Source organism: Petaurus breviceps, unplaced genomic scaffold (assembly GCF_028583685.1).
Source record: "Petaurus breviceps papuanus isolate PSGF00001 unplaced genomic scaffold, PetGlider_PUasm1.0 99, whole genome shotgun sequence".
Classification (NCBI taxonomy): Eukaryota; Metazoa; Chordata; class Mammalia; order Diprotodontia; family Petauridae; genus Petaurus; species Petaurus breviceps.
The window spans coordinates 2,347,566-2,358,708 of record NW_027187465.1 but is presented as its reverse complement, the minus strand read 5'-3'; the positions used below and the strand labels follow the sequence as shown (position 1 = coordinate 2,358,708).

Genomic DNA, 11,143 nt, shown 5'->3' with positions numbered 1-11,143 from the left:
TTCCTTCCTTCCTTCCTTCCTTCCTTCCTTCCTTCCTTCCTTCCTTCCTTCCTCCCTTCCTTTCTTTTTCTTTCTCTTTCTTTTTTCTTTCTCTCTCTTCCTTCTTTCCTTTCTTTTTCTCTCCTTTTTTCTTTCTCTTTCTTCCTTCCTTTTATTTCTTTCCCTCTTTCTTATCATACTAGAGCAAGCCTCAGAAGTGCACATTTCCAGTTGCAGTAGCATCTGTGGTGCCTGACATTAGAAGCCTCACGTGGGCCCCGAAGCCCAAGCCTGCTTGGGGGGTGGGGTGCCTCTGTGCTGTTTCTTTATCCTGCCTTAGTCACTCAGAATACAGCTTCTATTGTCCAGAGATGAAGGCTGAAAGGACACAGCAGGGAAAGTAATGAACCATCTGGTCTCACAAAGGAATCTCACCTAAGAAATGCGGAGGACCAGGGAAAGGTATTGAGGGGGAGATTGCAGGAAAGGAGAAAGCCGGTAATGTGTTAGGGAGACCGGCTGCCTGACCCTTCCTTTGTCCTCTGGGATTGAACCTGATACTGCTTTATCTCCTGGCTCATTTTTCTTCCCTTCTTGCCTGGCAATATTATGGGATGGTCCTGAAGACGTGAGAAGCTTGATAAACAAGGGAAGTGAGGCTGAAAGGAGGGCATGTCCCTCCAGGGACAGGAAACAGCCCATTAACCCATTCCTGGGAGGAACGGAAAGGGACGAGCAGTGTCTGGTCGCCACAACTCTCTGGCTTTTCTTAACAATTAAAAAACAAAAGGAAAAAGAAAAGGTGGCCAGATGAGCGTTAATATCTCCTTTTAAGCAGCCGGGAGTGCCCACCACCCCCTACCAGAGAGAAGCCCAAGGCCACTGGCAGCATCATAAAACTGCAAATGCCCCACCATGGTTCCCAAGATTAGTTTCCATCACTTATGCAGGTGATGAATTTGGAATGAGACCTGGGTTCACATTCTGATTTGCCACTGTGTGATACTGGCTGTCATATAACTTTTCTCTCAGTTTCCCTATCTGTAAAATGAGGCAGCTGTACAGAAATCTAGGGTCCTTTCCAACTCTCCCGGGGATCCTATGTGGCTGGGGTAGGGGCTGGGATGAATGAGGTATGGGAGGAAGAAGAGGGAGGAAGTTGTACCCTGACTCTACCGATGTGTCTGGGGAGATGCTGCAGAGACAGTGTCTGCCAGTTCTCCCATGCAGCCTTTCTTGCATCCGTCCCCTCCTCTCTGTTCCCTCAGTCACCCAGGAGTTCATTACTTCTTTCCTGGCCCACCCCCAGCCCATCCATCAGATTCACTGCCAGTGTAATCTTCCTTATGCATGCATGCGTGGGGCTGGTCATCCCCTACCTCAGAGCCTTCAGTGACAAATGATGGGGAAAGAGCAGAATGGAATCTTACTGGGCTAGGAGGAAGAATCCCTGACAAGCCATCTGTGGCCAGGGCTTCCTCCTTCCACCTTCACACATCTCATGTTCTTCCCATTTCTGCACTCACACAGTCCCCCCGCTGGGGCAGCCCCTCAGCCCCTCACACCCTGCCCCATCTCCCCGCTCTCGACTAGCCTCTGATCCAGTGACCTTTCCAAAGGGCAGGGCTGACATGAGTCTTTGTAGGAATTTCAAGCTACCTGGTTCTGATGAATACAAAAGAAAGGCTAGAGACTGGACCGGAGACTTCATCACTCGGCCGTTCCGAAGGCAGGTCAGCACCTTCTGAGAGACAGGATGAGTGACCTGGCCAGGGCTACACAATCAGTAAAGAAAAGGAAAACTCAGTCTAAAAGGGCCAGTGAATCCCCAGCTTCAGACAGAGCCTGCTGCTGGTTTCTGTTCCGAGCCCAGCATCCTCCTCCAGACCCATCATCCTGTCCTGACAAGGTCAATCAACCAGACTCAATAATTACAGCCCGTGTCAGTCCCTGGGCGGGTCATTAAGCCCAGGCTTTCCCCAGCAGCTCTGACACCCACACCTGCCAAGCTTCCTCTGCCTGTCACAAAGATGAATGAAGCAGGAAAGGAGAGCTTGGCCCTCCTGGGGGTGGGCGTGGGAGAAGGGATGCCCAAGCTTGTGGCCTTCGAGCAAACTGTCACTCTGGGTTGGGTGAGCCTCTAGGATGGGCCAGGATGGCAGCAGCTTCTGGAATTCTGGAAATGTTTCATACAGAGCCAATCTTCTCATCCCTTATTCTTCCTTGAGCAGCCAGACAGGCTGGAGACCTTGACCCTTCTCCCTCTGAAAAAACAACTAACCCACAAAGGCAGCAATAGAAACTTCTTAAAAACAAAACAAAAGGAAAAACTCTAACAAATGAGTGAGTCAACGTGGCCAGCTTCTCTGTGGGGTCATGACCGAGAGCTTCGGAGAGCTATCCTGGAGCCTGTGGACCTGGACTTGCATTGTACTTTTGTTTATTTACTCCTCAAGGGACACTGCACAGGTCACTTCTCCCTGGCCTCTGTTTCCTCATCTGAAAAATGAGGGATTTGGGGTCCCTTCCAAGTGTAAATCTGTCATCTTCCGCGGGTCCTTTGCTCATCTCTGAAATGAGAGTGTTAGGTTAAAGCACCAGGTAATGTAATGACTGTCGTAAGGTAACCCAAATCACCTGCCACCTGACTCGGAAGCCACCATTAAGCCCTTTATATTTGTCTTTGTCTTTATCCTAAGCCCTGTAACTGCTTGTAACAGCTTAAAGGTGTTACAAGGCATAGTTCCCTTCTCCTTTTTCTTTCCCTTAAGTTACTATTTCCCTAAGTCAGTAAGCCTTGAAGCAGCATTTTGTATAAGGATTATGGTGCAAGTGTGTATAGAGATCATGGGGCAAGTCTATCCCATGCAAGAGACCACCCTGTTCTGGGATGCTGACCCAGCAAGGTCCCCCACCCAGGATGCTGACCAAGCAGGGTCCCCCAAACTCTTCACCCAGCACATGACCCTGGCCTGTTCCATGACCCTAGCCTGTTCTGGGAAATTCCACTCTCCTTGTGCCCTCCACCCTGTTCTGGGTGGGACCCCATCACGTGGAGGGTTCTGGCCTTGTATCCTTGCTCCATGTTTCCCAAATTAGCCCTGAGCTATAAATCCAACCAATGGCTGTTCTTGGTGTCTGTATATCACTGTTTACGCTAGCTCCCCCCGCCCCATTGTGGTTTTTGCCTTTATAAGCTTTGCCTGTATCTTAATTAGGGACTGCCTGATTTGAGTGTATACGTCAGGCAGTCAAACAATTGATCAATAAATCCACATCTAAATTTATTTAAAACCCAGATCTTGGTCTCGCTCTTATTCTCTTCACAACATTACCTGATTGTCCCCATTCACAGATGAAGAAAAACGAGGCCCAGAGAGCTGAGATGTCTTACAAGCAGCATGCATGGTGGCTAGGGAGTGGGGAGTGTGGGAGACTAGGTGCCAGGAAGATCTGGATTCCAATACTGCCTCAGACATCTTCCAGCTGTGTGAGTCCATCTGATGGAAAGGTTGGATTTCATGACCTTTTAGGTTTCTCCTGGTTCAAGATCCTAGCTTGGAATCTCCTAGTGGCAGGATGTGCCTGTTTCTGTTTGCAAGTTCAAGGCTAGAGTGGGGGACTCCCTTACCTTCCACTCAGATCTCCTTACAGGGGTGGGTGAAGAACAGGGCAAACCTAGGATGTGACAGGGCAGAGCGGAAGGAGGGCAGAGGACCTTCCCCAAATCCCAGCTCTCTGGATAAGCTGGGGTAGAAATGAGCAATTGGCCAAGAGTTCCCCTTTCCCTGCCAAAGATTTTTCCTTCCCTTCTGCTTCTCTCCCTTCTAATCTATCTTCCACACAACTGGCAAAGTTATATTCCTGAAGACCATGTCCCTCTTCTGGATAAGAACCTTTCGTGGTGCCCAATGGCCTCCAGGATCAAGGTCTTTCAGTGTGTGTGTCTGAAGGCCTTTCACAATCTTTTTCTAGTTGTTTTTCTGGAGTAATTACACATTACTCCCACTCAGGCCCTCTATCTTTTAACCAAGCTGGTCTACCATTGGTGGGGGATGAGAACAGGGTTTGGACAATGGTGATTGGATGGGGTCAGTATGTTAATCATTGAGCAATGAATTCAGGCAGGTGATCCTTGTCCACAAGGGTTCAGTCTGGGGGAGGGACATTGGGACAACTGTGTATTTTCGAGAGATAGGAAGTTGTGGTGGGGGAGGGTGGCCAGTGAGGAGCTATAGGTGACTAAGGGACTGTTGGGTGACAGGACACTGTTAACCTAAAGTCATTACTCCACAAGATATGGGTAGTAACTTGATTTATTATGTTGTTAGCTTGTGGCGGGGCTCCATCTCTAGCCCCTCCATAATATCAATCAATCAACAATTATTTATCAAGGGCCTGCTATATTCCTGACATTGTCATAACTGCTTGGGATACTAAGCAAGGCAAAAATAATCCTTACCTTGAAGGAATTCACATTTAATGGGGGAAACAACATACCACAGAGATGGACTTGGGTGAGGGGAGAAGAGGAGGACCCCATTTGAAGGCAGCACTTGAGTTGGGTCTTAAAACCTTGCTTTGTCACAAATTCTAAAAGTCAAAGATGAAGTAGAGCATTCCAGGCATGGGCAACAAAATAATATAGAAGACATCTTAGCTCTGAGCCCCCACAGTTATAGGGCTGCTGAATGAGAGGTGTCTAAGCTAAGAAGAGAAAATAGGAGAAAATTACCTTTCTCAGCAGCCAGATAATGGGGTGCTAGACATCACCTGACCCAATCAGGTTTTCAAGGAAATGGGACCAGAGCATTAGTACTCTGCAGGCTCTGTTTTAGTACCTAAGGGACGCTGGAGTTCTCTTCTTAACCAAGCAACAGTATCCTGAGGGACACTGATGAAGGAGGAACCCAAACAAGTCCTGAAATGGGACAAAGAAGAGGAAAAGGTCAGCTCCCAACTCATCACCTGTCCAGGTGTGAGGGACCAGCTATATATTTCTGTCAACAGAATTCCTGGGAGCTCTTTTTTCCTCCTGCCTATTAATAGAATTTCCAATTTATATTTCAGGTCTTAATTCACTGTTGGGTATCCAGCAGAAAGATGCATCCTCCCCATGGTAGGGGGTGGATGGTGATTCCCCTGGTGGGAGTACTTGTTCCAATGATACAGACACCAAGCTGTCCGCACTAGCCTTTCCTGTGTGACTCTTAACCCATCTGTGTTGTCCTAATGTACTGGGGATCCTTTCTCAAGAACTTCCCAAATCACAAAAATACCAGTGGATACCAATGGTGCTCCTGGACTGTCCAATGATCATTCCTCACTCTTGCCTATCGTTCTTCCCTCCTCTGCTTTTTTTTTTTTTTAAGCAATCGGGGTTAAGTAACTTGCTCAAGGTTACACGGCCAGTTATTTCTGGGTGTGGTGCTGAGTATCTGAGCCCAGATTTGATCCCCAGGTCATCCCGACACTGGAGCCAGTGCTCTTACTCGCTGTGCTACCTGGCCGCCCCTAAGCAATTGGGGTTAAGTAACTTGCTCAAGGTTACACGGCCAGTTATTTCTGAGTGTGATGCTGAGTATCTGAGTCCGGATTTGATCCCCAGGTCATCCCAACACTGGAGCCAGTGCTCTTACTCGCTGTGCTACCTGGCCGCCCCTAAGCAATTGGGGTTAAGTAACTTGCTCAAGGTTACACGGCCAGTTATTTCTGGGTGTGGTGCTGAGTATCTGAGCCCGGATTTGATCCCCAGGTCATCCCGACACTGGAGCCAGTGCTCTTAGTCGCTGTGCGACCTGGCTGCCCCTCCCTCCTCTGCTTTTTAAAAAATCCTTTCTTTGGAGGAAGAGAACAGGATGGATTGCCTTTGGGAAACTTGAAAGTTCTTTCAATGACCCCAAACTTCCTCCTGAAACAAAGGCCTTGTATTTTAAAGCCAATATTCTCCTGGTTTTGCATAGCTATGAGTCATGGCCCGCTGCGGTCTCCAAAGATGTGAAGGTGAGAATCACCCAGAGGGTAATGGAGAGACACATGGTGGGTGGGCGTGAGCTGGCTGTGGCATACAGGATTTATGGATCGGGGTGAAGGATGTTGTCCAAGAAATGCAGGATCCAAGGGATGGGGGTTTTTAAGGGTCCAATTGTGATACAACTACAAATCATGGAAAGACGTAATGGTAGTGACTGAAACTGATACAGGGCTTTAAAGTCTACAGCCACTGTCTCATTCTAACCTCCAAAGAGCCCTGTCAGTATTACTGTCCCCCTTTTACAGATGAGGAAACTGCGTCCCAGATGCAGTATGACTTGTTCATGCTCCAGCAGTTAGAGTCGGAGATGGGGTTTGAACTCCAGCCTTCCTGATTCCTCCTCCATCCACTCTGTCCCCCAGAAGAATTGCAATTATGAGTGACCCAAACGGCATGGTCGGCATAGGGCTGCTGTCCATAAATTATGAGGAGTGACATGAAAGCTTTATCTCTAGTGCTTCCCCTTGTGATGGGCACATAATGGATACTTAATAAACATATGGCTGATTGGGAAAGGAGGCGAGATAGTCATGGCGCAGTAGGGATGCGTCATCAATCATCAGCCCACCGGCTACACTGGGGCCTGCATCTGGGCACGATGTGGCCTTCGAAGGAGGATTTGTGGGAAAATGGGGATGAGAATCACAGGGAACCAAAATGCACCAATGGATGGTGGCCTGCACTGCTGGGCCATGTGCCCACGTGGAGGCACCCAAGTATCCAATCAGATATTTTTTCAGAGTCCTAGTTCTGGAGCTGGAAGGGACCTGGGAGGCTGCAAAGGCCAACTGTCTCATTTTACAAATGAGAAAATGGAGACCCGGGGAACTGGGGAAGTTAAGCGCTTTGCCCAAGGTGACACAGGCAGAAAGTACCAGATTGGGCTTTAAACTCGGATCCTAGCTCCCAGGCACTGACCTTTCCGCTGTGCCTCAGCTGAATGAAAGGTCACCAGACAGGTTTCCAGAGTCAAGTTCTTTGAAAACTGCTTCAGCCAAACCAGCTCAATTCTCTGCCAGTTTTTTGTTTTGTTTGTTGGCAGGGAGAGAAGCTTCTGAGTGAGAAGATGAACAATGAAGCTGATTAAACCCTAATTCCTTGGGCTGGCTTTAATCAAAAGCACAGTGGAATAATGCTTCTGGGAACGCCTTTGATTGGAAAAATGGGGCCCTGAGCAGTATGGATTTTAAGATCAGCAGGGCCTGGGCTGGGCAGCAGGCAGCACAATAATTATAGGATGTGAAGGCTTTCATTATTTCAGAACCAAACCAGGCCAACCTGACCTAGAAGGAACCTTATTGGAAAGATACACACCTATCAGCCTGATTTCTCATCACTCCACAGGAGCATGAGCTGGGCCTCTGCCTGCATCTGGGCCCCTGCCTGCATCTGGCCCCTTCCCTACATCTGGGCCCCTGTCTGCATCTGGCCCCTCCCTGCATCTGGGCCCTGCCCTGCATCTGGGCCCCTGTCTGCATCTAGACCCTGCCTGCATCTGGCCCCTGCCTGCATCTGGGCCCTGCCCTGCATCTGGGCCTCTGCCTGCATCTGGGCCTTGCTCTGCATCTGGGCCTCTGCCTGCATCTGGGCCCTGCCTGCATCTGGGCCCTGCCTGCATCTGGCCCCTGCTCTGCATCTGGCCCCTGACCTGCATCTGGGCCCTGCCTGCATCTGGGCCCTGCCTGCATCTGATGCTTACCTCAGGAGTCCCTCCCTTGAGAAGCTTAGCTGTTCAGATACCTGCATAATGCCAGACTGTCTTTGCCTTTGAAAACACTATCACTCCCTGGGCCTTGTGGAGGGAGACACAGACAAGGGTGCCTTGAATTCCAAGTGGGCGCTAATGGAATCTGGCAGGGATAAACAAGGCTATTCAGAGACCACTTGATAATCAGCACTTCTTGAGGGCTCAGACTGGCAGCCCAAGACTAAACATCTCATTAGTGAACCAAACACTTCGGGCTACAAGAGAGACCCAGCCGACATCGGCGCTGACTCAATGGGCATTCACTGCGCCAAGGCCATCCGATGGGCAGAGCGCCCTCCTCCATTCACAAATATCCATCACATAATTAGGATAGGGCAGCAGGAGCAGGTATGGGGGAGGGGGCTGGATGGCCCTGGGCCAGGTCTGTGACCTCCCAGGGGCGCAGGCAGCTCTCCACTGTCTGTCTGCATGGCTGAGCTCCTTTGGAATGCTTCTGTTCTTCTCCCTTGTGCTCCCCTCCCTTCTCCCCCCACCCCACTCCCTTCTAGCTTCCTTTTGTGCCTTGTCTCCCCTCATTAGATTGTTGAGGGCAGGGGCTATCTCTGTTTTTATCCAGACCTTGAGTACACAGTAGGTGCTTAATAAACATTATTTTGACTTGACTGCCCTCCAGTGCCTTGCCCAGGCATTGATGGAGGGTCTTAAAGGCCTTCCAGATCCCAGCTGCCCACACCATTGGGCCTGTGATCTCACTGAAGTGGTGATTCTCCTCAAAGACGGAGATTGTAGCCCATCCTGGGACTTCTTGTCAGGCAGTCAACAAGCATTTATTGAGTGCTTACTGTATACCAGGTGTACTTGTTAATTCTGAATTCCTGTTTTATAGAATAATTTCATCGTTGGAGCCTGGATTATTGGCTGCCTTGGCCCGGCCTCCTTCTTGGCCCTCCTTGCCCTCTGTCAGGAGTGCTTGGAGGAGTGACGGAGGGTGGCAGGCAGCAGAGGCTGGCTCCCTACGCTTGTAGGCTCTGACCCAGGCCTGACTCATCTCCTGACGCCCTTCCTCCACCAGCCCAGGAGCCCTCGTCCCTTCCCATCCCACACCATGTATCTGCACTGGAGATCAGCATGCTTGCTTTTCTCACCTTTTGAGTTGCTGCTCTGCTGGGGCCTGTGGTCCCCTCCCACCATGGTGAAGGCTGCTCAGCTCAGTGATTGCCACCCCTGCTTATAGCTATGACACACCTGGGTGGGCAGCTGCCTCTTCAGAGCCCCCCAGCAAAGCATCCTCCACGTACAGGGGGCCAAGGCTGGGCTGCTCTTGGAGAAATGTTGCTGTGCCATCAAAGGGAATGTCAGCCTCCTGGGGGGTTCCTCCTGGACCTGGTCACAGGCTGACCTGGGGACAGGGGCCCACTGCCCTTGGGTGAGATCACCTCTCTTCCTTCCCTGTGTTCCCACCCTCCCCCTTTCCTTTCAGAGGGCAGAGCACTGGATGCAGACTCAATCTCCCTGGGCCTCAGTTTCCTTCTCTGTAAAATGAGAAGGCTGGTCCCTCCCAGATTTACATTGTCCACCCCTCCTTTCCTCACCTCTGTCCTTCCCCTCTGCCTCTGTTCACTCCATCCTTTCCTTTCTAATCCCTCTCTCCCCTGGCTCAATGGCAGGAGGAGCTGGAGGAGATGGAGCTGATGGGGACAGGAGCCGAGGGCAGGCTCCATCACAGGGAGCCCTGTAAAGTGCCAGCACCCTCCCTTCCAGAGGCCCAGGGACATGAGTGTTTGTCCCCCCTCCCGCAGGGGTCAAATGAGCAAGCACTTATTAAGCCCCGACTGTGTGCCAGGCACTGGGGATGCAGAGGGAGGCTGGAGGCAGCCCTGCCCTCCAGGGGGGAGCGGACACTCTGGGAGCGGCCTCAGGGCACTTTCAGCTTCAGAAGCAGGAACCGGCTTCTCTGGCTCCACATCTACCCCCTCTTCCCCCCAAGACCCCTGAGGAAGGGGCTCCTCCAGTACAGGGGGAGGGGCTGCAGACGGGGAGCAGCTCAGCCATCTATCAATCAATATCGATCAATCAGTCAATCAATCAGTCAGTCAGCATTGCTTAAACACCTGCTATGCACCGCTATGTGCTAGTGCTGGGCGTACAAAGGCTCCACTGGGTCTAGTTCCCCCACTACAGAACAGAGTCCCGGAGAAATAAAGAGCGTCACTAGGGACTTTAGTAAGTGGAGGCCTGGGATTCGAACCTACATCCCTGAGGGCTGGGGGGGGGGGGGGGGGGGGGGGGGGGGGAGTGGGAGGAGCCTCGCCTTGGCCCCTCCCCCACTTCCAGGGCTGGGGAAGCCGCCGAGCACGCGCCTTTAATGCTCTGTGCGTTAATAACGCGTTAATAACCGTCCATCCCTGTCTCGCCCTCTAGGGAGGGTGGGCTCCAGAGTTTATATTTACATATTCATGAGGTGGCGGCCAACCGCTGAGCAGGGGCTCCGCTAATGCATCAGGAGCAGGGCGGGGAGGGCTCCGGCGCCGCGGGCCCGCGCCCAATCAGCGGGCTACCTTTATGCATTATTCATGAGCCGCCGGGAGCGGGCGGCGTGGTTTGGGCGGGAAGAGCGGCGGGGGTCGTGGCTGAAGGGGAAGGTCGCGCTTGCGCTCGTGGGGCGGGGGCGGGGTCCTGGACTCCCCCTCCCCCCCCTTTCTGAGTTTGGGCGGTGAGGCTGTTTACGCCGTAAAGAAGTCCCCGCCTCCCGGAGGCCGCGCCGCCCCCTCCCCCAACCGCGGGGTCCTGAGAAGCCTGAGGGGGCGGGGTGCGGCTGGTCCCGGCACAGAAGAGGAAACTGAGGCACGGGGCGGGCCCGGAGGCCTAGAGCTGGTGGGGCCCGAGAAGGGCCATCCCCCCGATTTACAGAAAGGGAAACTGAGGCACGGGGCAGGCAAAAGACCTAGACCAAAGACGGGGCTTAGAAGCCGTCAGTTTTACAGAAGGGGAAACTGAGGCAGGGGCCGTCCGCGGACCGTCGGTGGAGGGCTGGAGGGGCCTCAGAGAGCCTCTAGTTTAGCCTCCGTTTAGAGGTGAGAGCGCAGGCCTCCCGGGGTCACAGCCACAGGCTTGGAGAGAACACGAGGAAAGGGGTCCGGGGAGGGGAAGTAACCCGCTGAAGTGCGCAACAGCAGGGGGCGGACACTCGAACTCAGGACCCGGGGCGGCTTTCCGGCTCAGCTCGGGGGGCCTCGAAGCCCCGGAGCAGGGGAGCAGGGAGGCTCCGGCCTCTGGCTGCCCGCGCCCGGGACCCGGGGTTCGTTCGAGGCCTCGTGCGGGCCCGGGCCTCCGGCTCGGCAGCGGGAGCGTTCTCAGGGGCGTCCCCGGCGCTTTGGGCCGTCCGAGGGTCCAGGCCGGGCTGTGGCGGGAGGGAGGGGGGA

The 11,143-nt window shown here is 52.6% G+C and overlaps 2 protein-coding genes across 2 annotated transcripts in view; one reads left to right on the top strand and one right to left on the bottom strand.

Annotated features, from left to right (window-relative positions):
• Nucleotides 1–11,143, bottom strand: part of LOC138156177 (acyl-CoA dehydrogenase family member 11-like) — a 35,588-nt gene that overhangs the window by 16,122 nt on the left and 8,323 nt on the right. The window contains 4 exon segments of the mRNA XM_069081386.1: nucleotides 8,967–8,997; nucleotides 8,999–9,104; nucleotides 9,646–9,773; nucleotides 10,922–11,121. Of these exon segments, the coding sequence (XP_068937487.1) occupies nucleotides 8,967–8,997; nucleotides 8,999–9,104; nucleotides 9,646–9,773; nucleotides 10,922–11,121 (465 nt within the window).
• Nucleotides 10,406–11,143, top strand: part of HORMAD2 (HORMA domain containing 2) — a 73,167-nt gene continuing 72,429 nt past the window's right edge. The window contains exon 1 of the mRNA XM_069081427.1: nucleotides 10,406–10,795. The gene's annotated coding sequence lies outside the window, so the exon portion shown is untranslated. The remainder of the gene's footprint in view (nucleotides 10,796–11,143) is intronic.